The 25,092-nt window shown below is 45.0% G+C and overlaps 1 protein-coding gene across 1 annotated transcript; it reads right to left on the bottom strand.

Moving 5' to 3' along the window:
* Positions 1-355: 355 nt before the first annotated feature.
* On the bottom strand, positions 356-25,092 carry LOC141060293 (uncharacterized). Its single transcript, XM_073556509.1, has 6 exons — positions 24,831-25,092; positions 24,522-24,701; positions 20,157-20,280; positions 19,596-19,621; positions 16,303-16,393; positions 356-2,309 (listed from the first exon to the last, which is right to left on the bottom strand). Exons 1-6 carry the CDS (start codon positions 24,906-24,908, stop codon positions 952-954), a joined length of 1,857 nt encoding a protein of 618 aa, XP_073412610.1. The 5' UTR covers positions 24,909-25,092; the 3' UTR covers positions 356-951.

The following is a 25,092-nucleotide window of genomic DNA, read 5'->3' as shown; positions in this document are numbered from 1 at the left end:
TAATTGTTTTTTGTCCAGTCTCGCTTGAATATAGATCAATATTAAATAGTCACCTGATGACGCCTTTGGTGATCACAATGAAACCCATAGAAATGAGAGGCTTGGAGAGTGAGTGTGTATACATCACCTCACCCTATATACTGAAATGTGGGGTGTTTTTTTCTCTTAGTCACCTACTGACTAACCTTCAGGGGGTGAATTATGGGTATAGTTTTACATCTGGAATTAATGAAGTTTAGTTTTATCCCTTTGTCAGCAAACATGAGGAATGACAAGAGACAACCCATTTAAGAAGATTCAATTTTGGTTAAAACTATTCCAACATTATGAACATAAAAAAGGCTTCTCCCCTATGTGACGTCTCTGATGTTTATTAACAGCTGATTTCCTAGTAAAATATTTCCCACATTAAGAAAATAAAAAAGACTTCTCCCCTGTGTGACTGCTCTGATGTTTAACAAGAAGCGCTTTCCGGTTAAAATATTTCCCAGATTCTGAACAGGAAAAAGGCTTCTCCCCTGTGTGGGTTCTCTGGTGAGGTGGCTCAGTAGTTATCTCTGCAGCCTTGTAGTGCTGTAATCCTGGGTTCAACTTCCCACCAAGGACAACATCTGCAAGGAGTTTGTATGTTCTTCCCGTGTTTGCGTGGGTTTCCTCCTGCATTTCAAAGACATACTGATAGGGAATTTACATTGTTATCCGCATTGGGGACAGTGATGATAATGTGTGCAAACTGAAAAGGGCTGCGGAATATGTAAGCGCTATATAAAAAGATAGATTATTATTAGTAAGATTCCATTTCTGGTTAAAACATTACCACATTATGAACAGGAAAAATGGCTTCTCTGATGTGATCAAGATTTATTTTTCATTTAACAAGAAAGAAGTTTCTCCCCTGTGTGTTATTCGGTGTGGAACAAGACTCCCTTTCTGGCTAAAAATTGTTCCACATTATGAACATGAAAAAGGTTTCTCCCCTGTGTGAATTCTCTGGTGTCTAACAAAATGTGATTTATGTGCAAAACATTTCCCACATTCTGAACAGCAAAAAGGCTTCTCCCCTGTGTGAGTTTTATGGTGATTAACCAAATCTGATTTCAGCTTAAAACATTTCCCACATTCTGAACAGGAAAAAGGCTTCTCCCCTGTGTGAGTTCTATGGTGATAAACCAATTGTGATTTCCGGTTAAAACATTTCCCACATTCTGAACAGGAAAAAGGCTTCTCCCCTGTGTGAGTTCTCTGGTGTCTAACAAAATCTGATTTATGTGCAAAACATTTCCCACATTCTGAACAGGAAAAAGGCTTCTCCCCTGTGTGAGTTCTCTGGTGAGTAACCAAATCTGTTTTCTGGTTAAAACATTTCCCACATTCTGAACAGGAAAAACGCTTCTCCCCTGTGTGAGTTCTATGGTGATTAACCAAATCTGATTTCTGGTTAAAACATTTCCCACATTCTGAACATGAAAAAGGCTTCTCCCCTGTGTGAATTCTCTGGTGTCTAACAAAATGTGATTTATGTGCAAAACATTTCCCACATTCTGAACAGCAAAAAGGCTTCTCCCCTGTGTGAGTTTTATGGTGATTAACCAAATCTGATTTCAGGTTAAAACATTTCCCACATTCTAAACAGGAAAAAGGCTTCTCCCCTGTGTGAGTTCTATGGTGATAAACCAATTGTGATTTCCGGTTAAAACATTTCCCACATTCTATACAGGAAAAAGGCTTCTCCCCTGTGTGAGTTCTCTGGTGTCTAACAAAATCTGATTTATGTGCAAAACATTTCCCACATTCTGAACAGGAAAAAGGCTTCTCCCCTGTGTGAGTTCTCTGGTGAGTAACAAAATGTGATTTCTGTATAAAACATTTCCCACATTCTGAACAGGAAAAAGGCTTCTCCCCTGTGTGAGTTCTCTGGTGAGTAACAAAATGTGATTTAAGTGCAAAACATTTCCCACATTCTGAACAGCAAAAAGGCTTCTCCCCTGTGTGAGTTTTATGGTGATTAACCAAATCGGATTTCTGGTTAAAACATTTCCCACATTCTGAACATGAGAATGACTTCTTTGCTTTAGTAGCAGGTTGTTTTTTAATGCCTCTTTTGTGACATTGATTTCCCTTATTAGTCAGTAATGAATCAGAAGATGGGACCCGTTTCATAGGATCAGATGACAGATCTTTGCTGTGAATGGATGATGATATATCTGGAGTAACAGCAATCACTTCAGTTGTATCTTGTTGGATCTCAAGATGATCAGATTTAAAAATTGAAGATGTCAGCAGTCCCTCTGATCTCCTGGTACAGTCATCTGCTAAGATAAAAAACTATTATTTATTAATAAAATATCCTTGAGTTTTATATTTTTGAACATTTCTACTTACGGTAGCTTGCCATTTTTATGGACAGCTTATGTAAAAACCTTTAATTATTTACCAAGACAATGACAGTTCACAGTCTAATAGAAAACCTTGTTGGATGAACCAGTAGTGTGTGGTGTTCAACTGTTTCTTCATTCTGCCTTACAAATAACAAATATAAAGAAACCAATCAATGTTATGTAGGCGAAAATAATACCAATTCTCATCTCACAAAAACAAGTCCCCACTCAGGTCCATCATCTGTCAATGGAAAAACAGAGGTTCCCGCACTATTAGTGGCTCAAAGGCTGCTGAAAAGCAACAAGGTTTCTATAAACCAATCCAGCAAAATCCGCTCTCATTTCGGAGTCTTGCAGTGTGCGCAAACAGCATTTAGGCTGTGCTCACACGTAGCGTTTTTTTCGCGCTTTTTCCACGGATTTGCCAAAAAATCCGCTCAAAAAAACGATTAAAATACACTTCCTATTCATTTCTATGCATTTTGCACTTTTTGTGCATATTGATGTTTTTTACCGCGAAAAAACAAAACCGCTTCGCTGTAAAAACGCAGCATGCTCTTTAATTTCACGGATTTTTCCGCATTTCTGGCTAGTTCTATGTGTATGGAATTGCGCGGAAAAAAAACGCATAAAAACCGTGCTTTTTTTTCGCAAAAACCATGCAAAAAACACACGGAAAACGCGCAGAAAAAACGTGCGGTTTCTGGGAAGGAATTTTCTGCATACATGTGCACATAGCCTTAGGATCCCTGTATTTAGCAATATTATAGTGAGAAGAATCCACTTAATTTGCGGTGTCTCCTGGAGCACAATCTGGGCACTATGTGCTGGGTAAGAAAATGGCAAATGTGTAATTTTCACTCTCCAACATCCACTGCATGTTAATTTCCGGAAAGTGGCTGTAGAGTCAAAATATTCACTCCTCCTACACACATGGTCTAAATTGTTGGTACCCCTCGTTTAAGGACAGAAAAACCCACAATGGTCACAGAAATAACTTGAATCTGACAAAAGTAATAATAAATCAAAAATCTATGAAAATTAACAAATGAAAGTCAGACATTGCTTTTCAACCATGCTTCCACAGAATTTAAAAAAGGAAAACTCATGAAATCGGCCTGGACAGAAATGACGGTTCCCTTAACTAAAATATTTTGTTGCACAACCTTTTGAGGCAATCACTGCAATCAAACGATTCCTGTACCTGTCACTGAGACTTCTGCACCTCTCGACAAGTATTTTGGCCCACTCGTCTCGTGTGTGAAGGTTGCCTTTTCCAGATGAAATGTTTCAGCTCTTTCCAAAGGTGCTCATTAGAATTTAGGTCAGGGCTCATAGAAGGCCACTTCAGCACAGTCCAATATTGTCCTCTTAGCCATTCTTGCCTGTTTTTAGCTGTGTATTGTGTCATTATCCTGTTGCAAGATCCATGACCTGCGACTGAGATCAAGATTTCTGACATCGGGCAGCACATTTCTCTCTAGAATCCCTTGATAGTCTTGAGATTTCATTGTACCCTGCAGATTCTAGACACCCTGTGCCAGATGCAGCAAAGCAGCCCCAGAACGTACAAAGTCTCCTCCATGTTTCACAGTAGGAACAGTGTTCTTTTTGTGATATGCCTCATTTTTCCGTCTATGAACATAGAGCTGATGTGCCTTGCCAGAAAGTTCCATTTTTATCTCATCTGTCCTTCGGAAATTCTCCCAGAAGCTTTGTAGCTTGTCAACATGTAGTTTGGCAAATTCCAGTCTGTTTTTCATGATTTTTTTTTCAACAATGGTGTCCTCCTTGGTCATCTCCCATGAAGTCCTCTTTGGCTCATACAACGACGGATGGTGCGATCTGACACCGATGTTCCTTGAGCTTAAACTTCACCTATAATCTGTTTAGAAGTTTTTCTGGGCACTTTTGTTACCATTCATATTATCCATCTATTTGATTTGTCATCAATTTTCCTCATATGGTCATGTCCAGGGAGGTTGGCTACAGTCCCATGGATATTAAATTTCTGAATAATATGTGCAACTTTAGTCACAAGAACATGAAGCTGCTTGGAGATGGTCTTATAATTTTTACCTGTAAGGGGCCTGTCACACTAAGCGATATCGCTAGCAATATCGCTATAACGTCACTGGTTTTTGTGACGTTATAGCGATATTGCTAGCGATATCGCTGTCTGAACATCCTGGACCGTTTCTTGTCGTCAGCCTCCTGCTGGGCTTCCTGTGGCGCCGACGAGCGATTGGTGGATGCGGGCGGGAGGACGTCAGGATCGCCTCGTCTGACAAGTAAGTAGCGACCCCCGACCCCTGCGATGTCGCTGGTGAGATTTGCCTGTGTGGCAGCTCACTAGCGACCACTTAGCGATGCACCAGAGATCCTGACTGCGTCATATCGCTGGTCGGGATCGCTGGTGCATCGCTAAGTGTGACAGTATCTTAACATGTTTGTCTATAACTTTCTTTCTAATCTCCTGAGACAAATCTTTCCTTCTCTTCCTCTGGTCCATGGTGAGTGTGATACACACCATGTCAACACACAGCACAGTGAGGATCTGTAGCCTCTATACAGGCCACTCACTGATTCCAGGATTGTAGACACCTGTGATGCTAATTAGTGAACACCCCGCGATTTACACATTCTGTGGAAGCTTGATTGAAAAGCAATGTCTGACTTCCAATTGCTCATTTCCATAGATTTTTTCTTTATTATTACTTTTGTCAGATTCAAGTTATTTCTGTGACCATTGTGGGTTTTTCTGTCATTAAAAGAGGGGTACCAACAATTTTGACCCCGTGTGTATAGAATACAACCATCAGTGAATTAATTAATAACATGGAATCACTTTATGGGGATTTTGACTATTCTGGTTTTCTGTCATTTAATTATATTAGGGCTTCTGCATATGGTGTGTCCAATCTCATCTGGGATCTGTTCCTGCTGTCCAGCTGGAGTAATCTGCTCCCTACTTCAGCCAATTGTAAAGTACCACACCCTACTAAAGCACAAAGCACATGGCCGGAATCTCCCAGATACAGCGCTGTTCTCCTCAGGTTCAGTCCTCTGTGCTCAGCTTGTGGCTTGTGTATTTGTTTCCTGCTCTGACCGTGGCCCGTTTACTGACTACTCTTGTGTCTTCTGATTCTGTGTTCTGTCCTTCTGGTTCTGTCCCAGCTACCTGACTATTCTTCTTGCCATCTAACACCACAGAATAGCAGGTAACACCATGGTCCAAGCCTAGGGGTCCCAGTGTAAGTCCAGATTCCATGTAAGGGTGTTATAGGGCGATGAGCAAGGCAATCCTTGGGATATGGAAAGCATGTTCATGGTGGACATCTTTTGAGCTGCCAGGTGACCATGAACAGTGCTCCCCATACATTGTGTCTGCAAACTATTCCAGCTAGATCTGCATTCAAACAGCTAAATGGCGCTCCTTCCCTTCTGAACACTGCCATGTGCCCAGACAGTAGTGTACAACCGTATGTAGGGTATAGTGCGAAGCTGGAGAATAATTTGTAAGATCCATTTGTTTTCTATTATCCTTTGTGAATAATTTATCACCACATAAAGTGACACACGTCAGATATTAATAATGGGGCCTGATTAGGAACACAAAACTGGCTGCAGGAAGAGGTTAAATCAGAGGATTTTGGACACTACTGTAATCAAACACTGTGACTATAGACAATAACATCTACTGAAATGATCAAACTCCACAGTCTCCATCAGTAATAAATGAGCAGCTAGTGGTGAAACCTCTCTGGGGTAATTAGAGTATGGGGCTCGGTGACGTCACAATCTAAACTATTGTAAGCTCCAATATTTTCTGTCAGATGAGTTTCAAGAAGAAATATTACACATTTATAGAGAACTGTGTATAATAGTACAGAGCTGAGATGTCTTAAAGGGAACCTGTCAGCAGGATTGTGCTCAGTAACCTACAGACACTGTCAGGTCAGCGCCGTTATACTGATTACAATGATACCTGGTGATGAAATCCGTCTTGTGGTTGTTGTGTAATCTGTATTTGTAGTTTTCAGTTAATGAGATTCTCGTGCTCTGGGGCGGGGCTGTGGGCGGGGTTTTATGTGGTGCTCTGATTACATATTCATCTGTATTGGCTTATGACAGGTCGCTGATCCCTCACTGACCTGCCCCCATTATTACATAATGCATATAATCAAGAAAAACACATCCAGCCCATAAACTGAACTTGGTCCACACCCTAAATCAAGTTTCTGAGACTGGGATAAAAGGCTGCTACTATATATAAGTGTAACTGAATTTTATACTATTAGGATTTGTACTGTGTTTTTATGATACCTGATGAAGGATATACACTGTATCCGAAACGCGTTGTCTCTCTTTTTTAACCTATGAAATAAAAAAATATGGAATATCATCTTTGGATGTGAGTCCTGGGAAGCGCTGCCGTTTATGGGCTGGATGTGCCTTTCTTGATTTACTCATCCTGTGTGAGCCTGAACCCGGCTCTTTCACTTGGATCCACCCGAGGCAAGCTGCAAGCCCTGTCTTCAGAGAAGTATTCCAAAAGGAAGGATTTTTGAGGATACATAATCCAAAGCTATATTAGTCTTCTATCAGGTGAGTGCATAAAATTGTGCACCCTTTAAAGACTACAATATTGTGTTTACGCACTTAGGGCGCTGCAAATTGTCTGTTCTTCTCTCCCAAACAGGGGTTTTTTTGCATAATGCATATAATAGCATTGATATCACTGTTGATAATGCCTATAATTGTCACGTCCGCCATGTCTGTTTTGCCTCATGAACCCCTGGAGCGATGTGCATGCGCACCTTGTGTCTGCTATAACTGCTTGTTCCCTAGAGCAGTGTGCACACTCACCTCAGGTCTGCTGGGCTGCAGGATGCCTGCATTTCTGCTTTGCCTTCTGTGATCTCCTCGTCATGTCTAGAATCCCTGATCATGTGTCTTTCCAAGGATCCTGCACTGTCTGGTTCTGCAATCATCTCGTCATGTCTGAAACTCTGATCATGTGACCTTTACAGGGATCCTGCACTGTCCGGTTCTGCAGTCACCTCGTCATGTCTGAAACTCTGATCATGTGACCTTTACAGGGATCCTGCACTGTCCGGTTCTGCAGTCACCTCGTCATGTCTGAAACTCTGATCATGTGACCTTTACAGGGATCCTGCACTGTCCGGTTCTGCAGTCACCTCGTCATGTCTGAAACTCTGATCATGTGACCTTTCCTAGGATCCTGCACTGTCTGGCTCTGCAATTATCTCCTCATGTCTGACACCCTAATCATGTGACCGCACTCTGTGATCTTGGAGCATCTGAACTGGAAGTGCTCCCCTGGTCCTGACCTAGAAGAGGAGGTGCTATGCCCTATATTAGACGGCCCCTTCCTATGCCCAGTGCCTGATTATTGTGTTGCTTCCCTGCATGGCTCTTTGTCTGTGGGGTTGCTCCCTCTATTCTGTGCCCTTGCACTGTACTCGTATTCCGTCTCTTGTCTTGTGCCATGTCTTGTGTTGTCTCTCGTGCCATGTTTGTCTTTGCCTTGTAGTCCTTCCGCTGTTCTCTGCTTTAGCCTGTTTTGCTATGTCTCGCCTTAGCTATTCTTTGACTTGTAGTCCTTCCTCTGTTCTCTGCCTTGCCTGTTTCGCCATGTCTGGTCTTTGCTATTCTTAGCCTTGTAGTACTTCTAATGTTCTTGTCTCAGCCTGGTTTTCCACTCTCTGTCCTATGGTGCGCTCTTGCACATTTCCAAGTCTAGTCCCAAGGTTCTCCCTTGGCCTGGCTCTGGGTTTCGGCCTACGCTCCGCTGCTAGACTCTGTCCTCGCTCTGACCTGGCTCTGTTCCTGTCTATGTTCTGCTCCGTGTTCCTTGCCTTGTTCCTTGCCTTGTCGTGCTCTGAACCCTGGTGTGGCTCCTAGCACGCACCCTGCCCTGAACCTGGCATGGCTCCTAGAACGAAGGTTCCTTTGCCTGCCTCCTGTGCCAAGGTCGTGCCTCGTGCTGGCGTTACAGCCATGTGCACTGGCCAGTGAGGTGTGTCCCCCGCGTGGCTCCTAGCACGCGTCCTGCTCTGAACCTTGGCGTGGCTCCTAGCATGCACCCTGCCTTGAACCCTGGCGTGGCTCCTAGCACGCACCCTGCTTTGAACCCTTGGCGTGGCTTCTAGCACGCACCCTGCCCTGAACCTGGCGTGGCTCCTAGCACGAAGGTTCCTTTGCCCGCCTCCTGTGCCAAGGTCGTGCCTCGTGCTGGCGTTACAGCCGTGTGCACTGGCCAGTGAGGTGTGCGTCCCGCGTGGCTCCTAGCACGCGTCCTGCTCTGAACCCTGGCGTGGCTCCTAGCACGCACCCTGCCTTGAACCCTGGCGTGGCTCCTAGCACGCACCCTGCCTTGAACCCTGACCTTGGCGTGTCTCTATACACGCACTCTGTCTCGTACCTTGTGCTTTGGCATGTCTTTACACATGCACCCTGTCTCGTTTTGTGAACCCTGGCATGTCCCCTACACACACACCTTGCCTTGCACCTAGCCTTGAACCCTGGCGTGTCCACTACACACACACCTTGCCTTGCACCTAGCCTTGGACCTTGGCGTGTTCCCTAACCGCACCATGCCTGGATATCTGTCGTCAGACACTTGCCCATAGCGTTTCCCTGAGCCGGCCGTCTGGTCCCAGCAGTCGTGGTGGCTCACCCCCTTGGTCTTGCCCCTGACACTCCCTGTATAGGGGGTGGATTCTCACAAGGTAAGCTCGCCCTCGGTGGGTGGGTGCCACGGCCCAGAGGGTCCACTCAAAAAAGGGCTCAGCAGGAGCTGAGCCTGTCACAATAATATTGTGGCTATTGTGAGGCTTAGAAAAAAATTACATCCAGCAAAATGACACCAGGGATGGCGGCGCCTGCACAGTAGCATCTATAAGAGAGGCTACTGGACAAGCGCCACTGGTGTCATTTTACTGGATGTAATTTTCTTTCTAAGCCTCACAATAGCCACAATATTATAGGCATTATCTATATATATTTGAAAAACTAATATTTAACAGCCAATGGCGCTGCGTGAGGGTATAACAGCTGCAAATTAGCAGACACTGCCACTATTTTGTCTGAATGTTAAAACAATTAAAATAAAAACAAAGAATTGCGCTAGTAATACCCACATATAATCACTCTCTTAGGCTGGTTTCACATTTGCGTTTTTTAGCGCTGGAAAAAAACACATATGTGCGCATGCGTTTTTTCCCCTATATTTAACATGGGTGCGCATACCTGCGCGCTTGTAAGCGCATGTATGCGATTTTCATGCGCTGCGTTTTTTTGGGGTGTGCGTTTGTATTTTCCAGACGCAGCATGTTGCATTTTTTGGCCCTGCAAAAAAGCGCATGCGCACATATGCGCACGTTTTGCGCTAAAAATGGCCATTATAGCCTATGGATGCGCATATGTGCGCACTGGCATGCTCATGTATGCGTTTTTTTGCATATGCGTTTTTTTTTTTAACCATGGAATTTAGGGGTTTGGGTTAGAGTTAGGGTTAGTTAAGGGGGTTTAGGGTTAGGGTTAGGGTTTGGGTCAGGGTTAGGGTTAAGTATGGTTTGGTTAAGGGTTAGGGTCAGGGTTAGGGTCAGGATTAGGGTTAAGTATGGTTTGGTTAAGGGTTAGGGTCAGGGTCAGGGTTAGGGTCAGGGTTAGGGTCAGGGTTAGGGTCAGGGTTAGGGTCAGGATTAGGGTTAAGTATGGTTTGGTTAAGGGTTAGGGTTAGGGTCAGGGTTAGGGTTAAGTATGGTTTTGTTAAGGGTTAGGGTCAGGGTTAGGGTCAGGATTAGGGTTAAGTATGGTTTGGTTAAGGGTTAGGGTCAGGGTTAGGGTTAGGGTTAGGGTTATGGTCAGGGTTAGGGTTAGGGTTAAGTATGGTTTTGTTAAGGGTTAGGGTCAGGGTTAGGGTTAGGGTTAGTTAGGGTTTAGGGTTTGGGTTAGGGTTAAGTATGATTTGGTTAAGGGTTAGGGTCAGGGTTAGGGTTAGGGTTAGTAAAGTCATGGTTTGGGTTAGTGTGAGGGGCCACCTAATGTTGGAAAAAAACGCAAACGCTGTAAAAACGCACTAAAAACGCATACAAACGCATAAAAACGCTGCGTTTTTTTCATGCATGCTCATAAAAATGCTTGAAAAAAACGCAGCAGTTGTATGCTTTTGTATGCGTTTTTTCAATGCGTCTTTTTGCGGGAAAAACGCGCTGCAAAAAAAAGCAAGTGTGAAATTAGCCTTAGTGGGAGGCAGGATTATTGTCTAGTGTTTCATATGTCTCCGTATAAGAACCTATATATCTCACTATAAAGAGAAAAACCACCCACATAAAACACTAACATCATAGAAAACAGGATTTCAAGTATAAACGTGTAAATATGTATATCTCACTACAACCAAGGAGCAAAACTTTTTTAAAAAAATGCAGCCAATCTTAATGTTCAATATACATTGGTGCGTCTCTCACCAAAGGAGGGGAATCGTACTGACCATTCAGGTTGTTGTTCAGACCATATGCGATGTGTGACAGTCTTGGATTCAGCACCTGGCAATTCCTCTCCTGATGAACTTTGATGAACTCCAATAGTGGTGAAATAGTAAGTCCAAAAAATTGAGGAGTAATAATGGGTAAAAAATGATATGGTCACCTCTAATATACTAACTGGCGATGCTCCGGCCGGTAGCAATCGCCCAGTCTCCCCAGTGCTGCAATGTCCGTGGACAATGGAACATGCAGCGGGAGACGCGGTAAATGCCGGCAAGGTACAGGACCTTGTGTGACGTCACAGTCACGTGTTAGGTCACGTGATCGGCAAAGTAAGACTGACAGAACTCGCAACCAATCCTACGCGTTTCGGAGGCTTACTGCCTCCTTCCTCAGGGATGTTTGCTGTCATTGAGGCGACACATATATACCCAGTCCATATAATGTATTGGACCTATTTATTGAAAGCAAATAATTCAATCTCGCTGTTTAAGCCATGTGGTCTAAGAGTGTTCATTTTAAATATCCACTCACTCTCTACTTTAGACATTTGTTCAATAAAATTTCCTTTTCTCCAGTTTTTCTTAACTATTCTAATACCAGTTACCGTAATACCACTAATAGAACCTCCATGATGTGTAAAAAAGTGACTGGAAAGAGGATGGCCAGTAAATTTATTGATAATATTACGAAGATGTTCAGCGATTCGGACCCACATTGGACGAATGGTTCTTCCAATATATAATTTGCCACATGGACAACTAAACCCATAAATAACCCCTTTAGTATTGCAATCAATAAAATCGGTGATTCTATTCTCAATCCCTTTATTAGTGATCATTTTTTGTTTTTTAGTGTTTAATTTTTTACATGGTCCACATTTCCTACACGAGAAAAAACCACATAAGAGATTTTGACCACCATTACTGTTAACGTTGGAAATTCTTGGAATTGAAGGTGCAATCAAATTACCAAGATTATTTGCCTTCCGAAAAACAAACCTCGGATACATAGGTAATGTTTCCCCAATAATTTTATCATTTTGTAAAATGTTCCAATGTCTATTGACAATGTTCCTAATAATCCTGACGTTCGAATTATATTGTAAAATAATCGGAATTTCATTTTTGACAAAAAAATCATTCGGAATCCGTTCTTTTGTAGAGTCCAATAATTGGTCCCTTTGTATTTTTCTAACTACTTCTGTAGTTTTTTCCAATAATTTTACATCATATCCCTTATGTTTAAACTTCATATTCATGGACTAGGCAGACAGTACCCATATTTTAAAACTTTTGAAAAATGTAGTGTGGCAGGATCACTACATTATGGGGACTCAGCAAACATCCCTGAGGAAGGAGGCAGTAAGCCTCCGAAACGCGTAGGATTGGTTGCGAGTTCTGTCAGTCTTACTTTGCCGATCACGTGACCTAACACGTGACTGTGACGTCACACAAGGTCCTGTACCTTGCCGGCATTTACCGCGTCTCCCGCTGCATGTTCCATTGTCCACGGACATTGCAGCACTGGGGAGACTGGGCGATTGCTACCGGCCGGAGCATCGCCCGTTAGTATATTAGAGGTGACCATATCATTTTTTACCCATTATTACTCCTCAATTTTTTGGACTTACTATTTCACCACTATTGGAGTTCATCAAAGTTCATCAGGAGAGGAATTGCCAGGTGCTGAATCCAAGACTGTCACACATCGCATATGGTCTGAACAACAACCTGTATGGTCAGTACGATTCCCCTCCTTTGGTGAGAGACGCACCAATGTATATTGAACATTAAGATTGGCTGCATTTTTTTTAAAAAGTTTTGCTCCTTGGTTGTAGTGAGATATACATATTTACACGTTTATACTTGAAATCCTGTTTTCTATGATGTTAGTGTTTTATGTGGGTGGTTTTTCTCTTTATAGTGAGATATATAGGTTCTTATACGGAGACATATGAAACACTAGACAATAATCCTGCCTCCCACTAAGAGAGTGATTATATGTGGGTATTACTAGCGCAATTCTTTGTTTTTATTTTAATATATATATATATTTATCTTAAATTGTCTGTCATCCACTTCCGTCTGGATGTCGTCGAATCCCACAATCCACAGCGCCGCACCGGAAGTACGCCGACCGCCATATTGGAATACCGAAGTGATGGGTATTCCAATATGGCACATGCTGGTGATACCAGGCCCTCCCACAGTACCACCAGTGGGATACCGCCTGGACCCTCCCGCCACCACCGGACCCGCCGCTGCCTGCCCACCTACCTCTGTCACAGCCGGCAGTAAAGACCGCAGCTTGCGGCCTGTGCTGGAGATGGGGTGCGGGCGCCCTCTGGTGACGCCGCACCCCATCTCCAGCACAGGCCGCAAGCCACAGTCTTTCCTGCCAGCTGGCTGCTGCTAGAAACCCACCCCGCCTCTGGACCCGCCGCTGCCTGCCCATGTACATATACACACACGTACTCACATACACACATGTACTCACATACACACAGACACACCTCCAGCACAGGCCGCAAACCACCCTCTTTCCTGCCAGCTGTGACTGCACGGAGGTGGGTGCGCAGGGAGCTGCGGGACACACACACCCACATGTACACACACATACACTTCCCTCTCGATGCGATAACATCGGGCACACCTCTAGTCAACAATAATATCAATGCTATTATATGCATTATGTAATAATGGGGGCAGGTCAGTGAGGGGTCAGCGACCTGTCATAAGCCAATACAGATGAATATGTAATCAGAGCACCACATAAAGCCCCGCCCACAGCCCCGCCCCAGAGCACGAGAATCTCATTACTGAAAACTACAAATACAGATTACACAACAGTAAACCAGAGTTGCCCTCATTTATGGTGGACTATTGGAGCTACTATGGATCCTGAGCAGAAGATTAGAGATAATAATATTGCTCCCCATTTCAGGAGAGATTGTGCAGTAATCTGAATTCCTTAGGATGGAAAACAATGTAATTTATGACGTGGAGTGACTCCATGACACCAGGGCTGGAGCCAACACATCTCCTGCAGGCGGGAATAAATGTATATTACAGCCCTCAGCCACGCACAGCTTAGAGATCTATCATGGCACAGGTGGAATGTTTGTCCTGGAGATTATCACAATCCTCCTTGAAGTTAGTTGGTTTTAAAACAAATTGAAAAGTCAGGATAAAGCGAAACTCTGCTGTTATTCTACAGAAATTCACACTTAGCCTAAGGCCATGTGCACACGATGCAGATTTGCAGCGTTTCTGCAGCGGATTTTATCGCGCAGAAACGTTGCATATCCGCATTGTGATGTACAGTACCTTTAAAATGAATGAAAAAAAAAAAACCGCTGTGCAGACGCTGCGGATTTTTGCGCGCGGTTTTCCTGCGGTACAAAATCCGCAGCATGTTACTTCTTTTGTGCGGTTTTCTATCTCCCCTGTTACCAAATCCGCAGGGGGAAGACCGCAATGGAAAACCGCGTGAAAAATGGAAGAAATCCGCAGGAAAAATGCAGGTCATTTGACCTGCGGTTTTCTTCCATTCTGCACGGAAAAATCCGCAGGGCTCAAAACTCCGTCTGCACTCAGCCTAAATGTGCAGTGAGGTTATGTGCACACGTTGCGGAACTCCAGCGGAAGTTACCGCGAGAATTCCGGAATTCCATTCCGCGGGAAAATCGCATTTTAAATTCCCGCGATTTTCCCATGGAAAAACTTGCGTTTTGCAAGTGTAATTAGCTTGCAGAATGCTAGCATTTTCCAAGCGATCTGTAGCATCGCTTGGAGAACTGATTCACAGGTTGGTCACACTCGTCAAACATAGTGTTTGACGAGTGTGACCAACGTTTTACTATTGAGGCTGCCTATGCGGCATCAATAGTAAAAGATCTAATGTTAAAAATAGTAAAAAAAAAACAAATACAAAAATTGGGCCATATTCACCTTCTGGCGTCCCGCGCAGCGTCCCCAGGCCTCCGCAATCCTCTGGCAGATCCCGTTCCCAGTGATGCGGCAATGACCTTTGACGTCGCGGTCTCACGAGATCGCTACATGATCGCGACACACGACGTCAGCAAAGGCATTGCAATGCATTACTGGGAACGGGAGCTGCCGCGTGTATTGCTGAGGCCTGGGGACGCTGCGCGGGACGCCGGAAGGTGAATATAACCCGATTTTTTTATTTTAATTCTATTTTTTACAGGGATATGGTACCCAGAGCCTGGAGGACAGTCTCCTCTCCTCCGGACCGTGGGTACCATCCGCAAATGTTCTGCTTACTTTTCGCATGGTGGGCACAGCCACATGCGGAAATTAAGCAGAACAATGCATCCCTACGTGGGTGGAATCGCCGCGATTCCACAAATTAATGAGCATGCTGCGGATTTTACCGCGAAGCGATTCCACCGCGGGAAAAGCCGCAGCATTAGCACAGCATTGCAGAATCCCATAGGATTGCATGGGTTGCTGTTTTTTCGTGTTTTAGCGGCAAAATCGCACGGTAAAAACCACCGCGAAAAAAACGCGATGTGTGAACGCAGCCTTACTGTTGTTAATCATAAAAGGGAAGTTTGGCCAGAAAGACTGGAATCATGAGACATTCAGCAGCACAGAAGGGAGAGAAGATTCATCCGATAAGATCTCAGGGATCTAGGAAGCCAACAGCATCATTACCCTCCGCTTTCTCTTACTGGCCCAGCATAAGATTTTTCTTCAAGTGATTTTCTATCTTGTCAGCACATTCTACGTACGCTGTCATTTGGCTTTATAGTTACAGACCTGGGCAGGTAACGGTCAGCGTCTCCTAATGTGAAGGAGAGAATGGCTAATTCCTGTCTCTTTGTCTTGAGAATAAACTTCAGTTTTGTGCAAGCCTTTACTGAGAAAAGAGAAGACATGTAAGGCCGGGATCACACTACTGTGTGTGATGCGAGAAACTCGCACGAGTCTCTCACATCAACAGCCATGTGTTTCTATGCAGCTGCAGCTCCGGTCCTGAGTACAGGCGGCAGCGCTGGATGTTGATGCGAGAGACTCATGCGTTTCTTGTATCACACACGGTAGTGTGATTCCGGACTAACTCTGTGTTCGGTGTGACTCTTTAAGCGAGCTCTCGGCCTACATTGGGTCAGGTACAAGTAATCATATAGATCTCGCTATAAGGGATCACTCTCACACTAATCCCAGGGGGTAGGTGGATGCTCCAGGTTGTAAGTTCTATAGAAAAGGGCTTTCAATGGCCAAAGTCATTTGAACAGTTTTGGGTGGAGGAGAATGTTGTGGTCTAGAGGCAAAATGGTGATCATGGTAATACGGCCGGACTACACCACCGATAAAGCAGCCACAGCCGGTGACTGAGAGGAATCTGTGACGTCTCTGCATTCAGTGGTTACTACTCACCTGGGTAGTCATATGTGGGAATCTCCTCTTTACACCGCTCATCATCTCTCACATATGTCTCTGTAGTATTAATATGGGTCAGATCTTCACCCTGAAACAAATATTGTAAGAGTCACAGACAGATGGAGAAGTCCCATCTATGATCAGCTCTAATCCTGCCATCTCCACCGCTCTCATTACACAAGTATAAAACATATAATACTGGTGGATAAAACAAGACTGAGCACAAGACCTTCACAGCCGTCTACACATCATAGGGGAGATCTCCTGACACCGTCTCTCCATCTACCTGATGATCCTGAGGAGCACTGGGATCTTCTTGGTTACAGTCCTGTGGAAGAAGAGGACGGGGACATCTCTCTGGTGTTGTCCTCTTACTGGATAGATCTGGAGGAAACACATACAGGGACTGAATTCATTCTCTACATACAGATAATTATAGGCCGTGTGTATTTAGTCCTGTCTATTACCTGGTGATGTGAGGGGCTGGGGAACCTCCATTATGATGTTCTTGTACAGATCTCTGTGTCCTTCTAAATACTCCCACTCCTCCATGGAGAAATAGACAGCGACATCCTGACACCTTATAGGAACCTGACACATACAATGATACCGTCATCCCCCGATCCCTTCATAGTGTTACTGTATAATGTCCCAGCATTCCCAGCAGTGTCACCTCTCCAGTCAGCAGCTCAGTCATCTTGTAGGTGAGTTCTAGGATCTTCTGGTCATTGATGTCCTCATGGATCAGAGGGTGAGGTGGAGGCACCGTGATTGGGCTCAGGAGTCTTCCCCATCCCTCAGACACAGGGTCCTGACAGCGATCACTAGAGGTCTTCTTCACCACTGTGTAATCCTGGTTATGGAGAGACACATTAATAAATCTCACTCCAGACATTTCCAGAGTCCTCACCTCTCCAGTTCTGTCCATCTGTTATTCCCATAGATAAGAATGATGTAATGTGACGTCATCAGAATCTCTCACCTCTCCAGTGAGACGGAAGAGGATCTCTAGGGTGAGGTGTAACATCCTCTCCGCCATCTTGTCTCTGTCCATATCCATCCTTGATGGGTAAATCAGGAAAATTCTCTTTTGTAGAAGATCTTCACTGAGAGGATCCGATATTGTAGAGACCTGAATGAGAAGAAGATGATCCGATGTAACATCATAAGAATCCTGTGTAATAATACAATGAGAGCAGCAATCTGCAGAGTCGGGAGATATGACTCTGCCAAACATATATATATACACATACACACACATATATACAGAATATATCTATATTTATATAATTTCACCATCAAAGAAAGTAAGGACTGAAGCACTCACCGATCCATATTGAAAGTCCGTAGTTTATTTGTAGCAAAAGTTTAAAACTTCATGGCCGGGAGGCTGAAGAAAGGAGTGAGTAAACTCTGATGACGGCCTATCAGCGCTTCCACGGGTCAGCTATATATAACACATATATATATCTATTTATATAATCGTCTAACTCTGTCTGTCTGTAACGGAAATCCCGCGTCGCTGATTGGTCGTGGCCGGCAGGCCGCAACCAATTAGCGACAGGCGCAGTGCGCAGGCGCAGTCCGGAATTTGAAGGACACACGCCACCGCTACCGTCGGGAGATCAGCGGCGCTAGGAGTCGGGAGACTCCTCTGGACCGTGGGTACCATAAACCTGTAAAAATAGAATTAAAGCAAAAAATAGTGATATACTCACCCTCCGACGGCCCCCGGAGCTCTCCCGCCTCTAACCACGCAGCCGGCATCTTCCGTTCCCAGTAATGCTTTGCGAGAAAGACCGCTGATGACGTCGCAATCTCGCAAGCATCGCGCTCTCGCGAGAGTGACGTCATCTCCGGTAATTCGCGCTAAGCATAACTGGGAACGGAAGATGCCGGGAGCGTGGAGAGGAAAGAAAGAGTCCGGGGACCGTCGGAAGGTGAGAATAACCTTTTTTTAATTTTTTTTTATTCTTTTTTACATGCTATCTTTTACTATTGATGCTGCATAGGCATCATCAATAGTAAAAATCCACATTTGCGGACAAAAAAGAATATTACTCCTTCTTATCCAAAATGAAGCGAACCACAATTATATTAAAAACATGTAACTTTATTAAACCAAACAGAGATAATTGTCTGCTGTTTTTTTCCCCTTTTGGGGTAGGTTATCAGGAAACAATGAATATGTAGCCAATTTTAAATGTCTTTATTTTGTTTAATAAAGTTACATGTTGGTAATATAATTGTGGTTCGCTTCATTTTGGATAAGAAGGAGTAATATTCTTTTTTACCCGCAAGTGTGGATTCATGTGTTGAAGTGCCTATTTAAATACTTGCAAAAAATTGTGGTTTCAATCAATAGTAAAAAGTTGATCACAATTGTCAAAAACACTATGCTTCACAAGTGTGACCGACCTGTCAATCACATTCCAAACGATGCTTCAAATCGTTTGGTATGCGCTTGAATTCCGCGCGTGAAAAACGCATGTTTTCTGCGGCAAAACGCATGCGAATTTGGCCATATTCTAGAATACCCGATGCGTTAGAATTGGGCCACCATCTAGTATATACATATATTCGTCTAATTCTGTCTGTAACGGAAATCCCGCGTCGCTGATTGGTCGCGCCCGGGGACGTCACTGAAGGTGGAGGAAGATGGCGCCGCAGCAGTCCTCCACAGGAACTTCACCAACGATGTGCCCTGCCTTAACTTGAGCAGAGGAGGGCGAAAAAACCCCGTTCGGCAAAGGGCAAGCATAAGGCAGGACGCAGATACTGTTCAGAAGGAAATCTCCACACCGGCCGAACATCGGGTAGCGGTGACGTCACCACAAAGGAAGAAGATGGCGCGTGCAGCAGGCAGAGAGGGAACCTTCACCAGCGGTGTGCCCAGGGAAAACAAGGTCAGATGAGGGTCCAGCCCCCCAGGTCTGCAAGGGGCAATCCCAAAGTCGATTCCAGAAGCCTTTCCAAAGCAATTTTCTACACCGCCCGAACATTCATTGCATTATTCTTAAATCTTCATAAATAAACTACATACATATTCTAGAATACCCGATGCGTTAGAATCGGGCCACCATCTAGTATAGTATAATTATATATATATATATATATATATATATATATATACACACACACACATTATAGCAGAGTCATATCTCCCGACTCCGGAGATTGCATGCTGTCGTTGTAGGCCCAGACCAGATAGTATGGAGATGAATGAGGGAGACCAAAGTTAAAAAATAGACTTTACTTCACTTAACAAGAACTTGATGAGAAGTATATACATCAGATGGCAGGCACAACACTTTTGCTGATTTAATAGCAGAATATAGCCGATCATGCACAGCACAAAAGCCGGTGTTTCCCAAGCTGTGTGAAGGTGCGGTAAACACCGGTGTAGCGCTTCTGATTGGTGGTAAAATCATCCCCGCCGGTCACAGAGCCGTGGTTCCCACGTTGTCAGAACACAGCATAACCGCTCAGCTGTGATTGGAGGTAAAAAGTTTACCTCCGGTCACTGGTGTCAGCTCTAATCCTGCCATCTCTACCGTTCTCATCACACAAGTATAAAACATATAATACTGGTAGATAAAACAAGACTGAGCACAAGACCTTCACAGCCGTCTACACATCATAGGGGAGATCTCCTGACACCTTCTCTCCATCTACCTGATGATCCTGAGGAGCACTGGGATCTTCTTGGTTACAGTCCTGTGGAAGAAGAGGACGGGGACATCTCTCTGGTGTTGTCCTCTTACTGGATAGATCTGGAGGAAACACATACAGGGACTGAATTCATTCTCTACATATATTATATGCGGTGTGTATTTAGTCCTGTCTATTACCTGGAGATGTGAGGGGCTGGGGAACCTCCATTATGACGTCCTTGTATAGATCTCTGTGTCCTTCTATATACTCCCACTCCTCCATGGAGAAATAGACAGCGACATCGTGACACCTTATAGGAAACTGACACACACAATGATACCGTCAATCCCCCCCGATCTCTTCATAGTGTTACTGTATAATGTCGGTCTGTCATTCCAAGGATGTCGTTCTAAGGATAACATCTGAAATATGCCTGAAAATGACTCCCTTGCTCTAGATGCTTCATTATTATTATTACTATGCTTCATTATTACTATCACTCTGACAATTGATCTGCTTCATCCACAGGTATGTGTTCTGGCTGCAATACCATCATCACCCATCTTTCCTGAACCACAATCACCCCTGTATCTGTCTGCTATCAATGGTATGTATCCCGGCTGCAATACCATCATCACCCCTGTATCTGTCTGATATCAATGGTATGTATCCCGGCTGCAATACCATCATCATCCATCTTTCCTGAACCCCAATCACCCCTGTATCTGTCTACTATCACTGGTATGTGTTCAGGCTGCAATACCATCATCACCCAGCTTTCCTCAACCCCAATCACCCCTGTATCTGTCTGCTATCACTGGTATGTGTTCTGGCTGCAATACTATCTCCCTTTGCATTTCCTCTTGTGACTTTAATTAATCGTCTCCTGTGTCTGCATCCAGTCTCCCTGCTGCTCCTCCCTTTCTGATCACACCTGGGCCCTTTCATGTGCTGTTAAGTTAGTATAAATTCAGACTAAGAGGTCTGTCTGACCTCGGTCTGTCATTGCAAGGATGTTTTCTAAGGATAACATCTGAAATGAGCCTGAAGTGACCAGAAGGTATGACTAACTGCTGCATTTAGATGTACTAAATTTCTTTTGCCTTTTATATTACTCTCACCATGCTGACATACGCACTAACAGTTTTGGCTCCACTACTCCTCACTCTCCTTCGCTATCCGCAAACCCCATCACACGCTAACCAAATAATAATCTCTCCTTCCCTCTTGCCTCCCCACCTGACCTCCTCTGCTGACCTGCTCCTTGACCTCAGAGCTCTCCTAATAAAATACAAAACAAGCCACCCACCCTCCTTCTCCCACATGCTCTCCCTCTCTCTGCTTCTCCTCACTGCTGGCGATATATCTCTCAACCCTGGACCCCCACAGCCCATACCTCCCATTATTACCCCCTTCTATCGTTCCCAAATCAACACAAACACCAGAAATCTTTCCCACCTCAAATCCATGCCCTTGACACCCACCACCCTGCTCCCACTCTTTGGATCACTCTGGAATGCCAGCTCCATCTGCAATAAACTCCATGTGATTCACGACCTCTTTACCTCTCGTAATTTTTCCTTCCTTGGCCTCACCGAAACATGGCTGACACCCTCCGACACTGCCTCCCCTGCTGTGCTAGGTTACGGCGGCCTCCACTTCACCTACACTCCTCGCCCTGGCAACAGACATGACGGGGGAGTGGGCCTTCTCCTTTCTTCCAATTGCAGCTTCAACCCAATCCAACCTCTACCCTCCCTTATCCTCCCATCTTTTGAAGTCCACTCTGTCCGCATCTACTCTCCCTCCAACCTCCAAGTGGCCGTCCTATACCGATCTCCAGGTCCGACCACTGCCTTCATTGACCAATTCTCCACCTGGTTCCTTCACTTTCTCTCTGCTGACATTCCCACCATCATCATGGGTGACTTCAACATCCCCATTGACAACCACCATTCAGCAGCCTCCAAACTCCTGTCCCTTACATCATCCTTTGGACTTACTCTGTGGTCCTCCTCAGCCACCCACACAGACGGACATACATTAGACCTGGTTTTCACCCGCCTCTGCTGTCTTTCTAACTTCACTACCTCCCCTCTATCTGACCTCCATCTACGCACTTTCTCATCCCTGTCCTCCTCACCTGTCACCCATGTCCAGCAGCATGCGCACCCCCGCAGAAACCTCACACATCTAGACACTCACAAACTCTCTTACTCTATTCTACCACTGTCCTCCATATCTTCACTCCACGACACAGACACTGCCACTAGTTTCTACAATGCCACTCTTGCATCAGCCATCGACTCGGTCGCCCCTGTCATGCATAACAGAGTGCGACGAATCAATAGACAACCCTGGCACAATAACACCACTAAAAAGCTTCGGCAAGCATTCAGAATTGCAGAACGGCGCTGGAAGAAAACGCATTCGCAAGACGACTTCACTGCACTCAAACAAGCAACACTTGCATTCAAATCTGCCCTCACCTCTGCTAAACAGGCCTACTTTACATCCCTTGTATCTTCCTTATCCCACAACCCCAAACAGTTGTTCAGTACTTTTAACTCCCTCCTCCACCCACCACTGCCCCCTCCAACCTCCCTCATCTCTGCCGAGGACTTTGCGCACACTTCAAAAACAAGATGGCCCAAACATGGCATGTCTTTATTGCTCAACCACCACAACCCCTTTACACACCAGACCAAAGCCCAAACCCCATAACCTCCCTATATAACATCACTGAAGGGGAGCTTGCTCATCTCTCCAAATCACGCCTCACCACTTGTGCACTTGATCCTATGCCATCTCACCTCCTCCACAACCTCGCCACCACTCTTATTCCATCCCTAAACCACCTCTTCAACCTATCATTTACTTCTGGTACCTTCCCTTCTGCTTTCAAACATGCCACAATCACGCCTATCCTTAAAAAGCCGACCCTCGACCCAATAGCCACATCTAGCTATCGCCCAATATCGCTGCTCCCATTCGCTTCTAAACTCCTGGAGCAGCATGTCCACGCTCACCTTTCCTCCCACCTCTCATCTAACTTGCTCTTTGACAATCTACAATCTGGCTTCCGCCCCCATCATTCCACTGAGACAGCTCTGACCAGAATTACCAATTACCTACTTACAGCCAAATCTATGGGACAACACTCTATACTCCTCCTTCTAGACCTGTCCTCTGCTTTCAACACAGTTGACCACTGCCTCCTACTACACATCCTCTCCTCCTTCGGCATCAAAGATCTCGCCCTATCCTGGATTTCCTCATACCTTTCCAACCGCACATTCAGCGTCTCCCACTCCCACACTACCTCCTCATCCCACCCTCTCTCTGTTGGAGTCCCCCAAGGCTCTGTTCTAGGACCCCTACTCTTCCCAATCTATACACTTGGCCTGGGGCAACATGGAGTCCCATGGATTCCAGTACCACCTTTATGCCGATGATACTCAGATCTACCTCTCTGGCCCAGACGTCACCTCTCTGCTCTCCAGAATCCCAGAGTGTCTATCAGCCATATCCTCCTTCTTCTCCTCTCGCTTCCTCAAACTCAATGTGGACAAATCTGAACTCATCATCTTTCCCCCATCTCACAGATCTTTCTTACCTGACATTTCTATAACAATTGACATCACGCTTTCCCCCTACCGGAGGTCCACTGCCTGGGAGTAACCCTTGACTCTGCCCTGTCCTTCAAACCGCACATCCAAGCTCTCTCCACCTCCTGCCGCCTCCAGCTCAAAAATATTTCCAGAATCTGTCCCTTCCTCAACTCTCAATCTACTAAACTACTTGTGCATGCCCTCATCATCTCCCACCTCGACTATTGCAACATCCTTTTCTGTGGCTTCCCTGCTAACACCCTTGCATCTCTCCAGTCCATCCTTAACTCTGCCGCCTGACTAATTCATCTCTCTCCTCGCTACTCCTCTGCTTCTCCCCTCTGCAAATCTCTTCACTGGCTCCCATTCCCTCAGCGTATCCAATTCAATTTACTAATACTGACCTACAAGGCCATCTATAACCTGTCTCCCCCATATGTCTCTGAACTAATCTCCTGATACCTTCCCTCACGTAATCTCTGGTCCTCCCAAGACCTCCTTCTCTCCTCCACACTTATTCGCTCCTCACCCAACCGCCTCCAAGACTTCTCCCGAAGTGCCTCTATTCGCTGGAATTCTTTGCCCCAACACGTCCGGCTATCAACCACACTCGGATCCTTCAGACGGAACCTGAAAACCCACCTCTTCAAAAAAGCCTACAGCCGGCAATGACTCCACTACCTCTTAACCACTACCGCAGATATCACCTCAACCAACACCGGAACTGCTGCAACCCCCCAACCTACTGTCTCCTTCCCCACCATCCTGTAGCATGTAAGCCCGAAAGGGCAGGGTCCTCTCTCCCCTCTGTATCAGTCTGTCATTGTTAGTTTGTTTACTGTCGGTGATATCTGTAATTCTATGTAACCCCTTCTCATGTACAGCACCATGGAACCAATGGTGCTTTATAAATAAATAGTAATAATGTTCCAGCATTCCCAGCAATGTCACCTCTCCAATTAGCAGCTCAATCATCTTGTAGATGAGTTCTAGGATCTTCTGGTCATTGATGTCCTCATGGATCAGGGGGTGAGGTGGAGGCCCCGTGATTTGGCTCAGGGGTCTTCCCCATTCCTCAGACACAGGGTCCTGACAGCGATCACTAGAGGTCTTCTTCACCACTGTGTAATCCTGGTAATGGAGAGACACATTAATAACTCTCACTACAGACATTTCCAGAGTCCTCACCTCTCCAGTTCTGTCCATCTGTTATTCCCATAGATAAGAATGATGTAATGTGACATCATCAGAATCTCTCACCTCTCCAGTGAGACGGAGGAGGATCTCTAGGGTGAGGTGTAATATCCTCTCCGCCATCTTGTCTCTGTCCATATACATCCTTGATGGGTAAACCAGGAAAATTCTCTTTTGTAGAAGATCTTCACTGAGAGGATCCGATATTGTAGAGACCTGAATGAGAAGAAGATGATCCGATGTAACATCATAAGAATCCTGTGTAATAATACAATTACTGGAGATAATAAGGGAAACATATGAGGAGATTTATTATCTTACAGGGTTT

The sequence above is a fragment of the Dendrobates tinctorius genome, unplaced genomic scaffold, assembly GCF_039654945.1.
Source record: "Dendrobates tinctorius isolate UK_male_01 unplaced genomic scaffold, ASM3965494v1 ptg000233l, whole genome shotgun sequence".
Classification (NCBI taxonomy): Eukaryota; Metazoa; Chordata; class Amphibia; order Anura; family Dendrobatidae; genus Dendrobates; species Dendrobates tinctorius.
This window is presented reverse-complemented; position numbering and strand designations above follow the sequence as displayed.

What these genes read in the sequence shown, in the direction of transcription:
- LOC141060293 (XM_073556509.1), bottom strand. Translation starts at nt 24,908, where the DNA reads ATGTATATGGACAGAGACAAGATGGCGGAGAGGATATTACACCTCACC. An exon ending in CCAGCCCCTCACATCTCCAG is followed by an intron (nt 19,622 to 20,156) that starts GTAATAGACAGG and finishes CTATTAAATCAG; the next exon opens with CAAAAGTGTTGTGCCTGCCA. An exon ending in TGTTGTGCCTGCCATCTGAT is followed by an intron (nt 16,394 to 19,595) that starts GTATATACTTCT and finishes TATTTGTTTCAG; the next exon opens with GGTGAAGATCTGACCCATAT.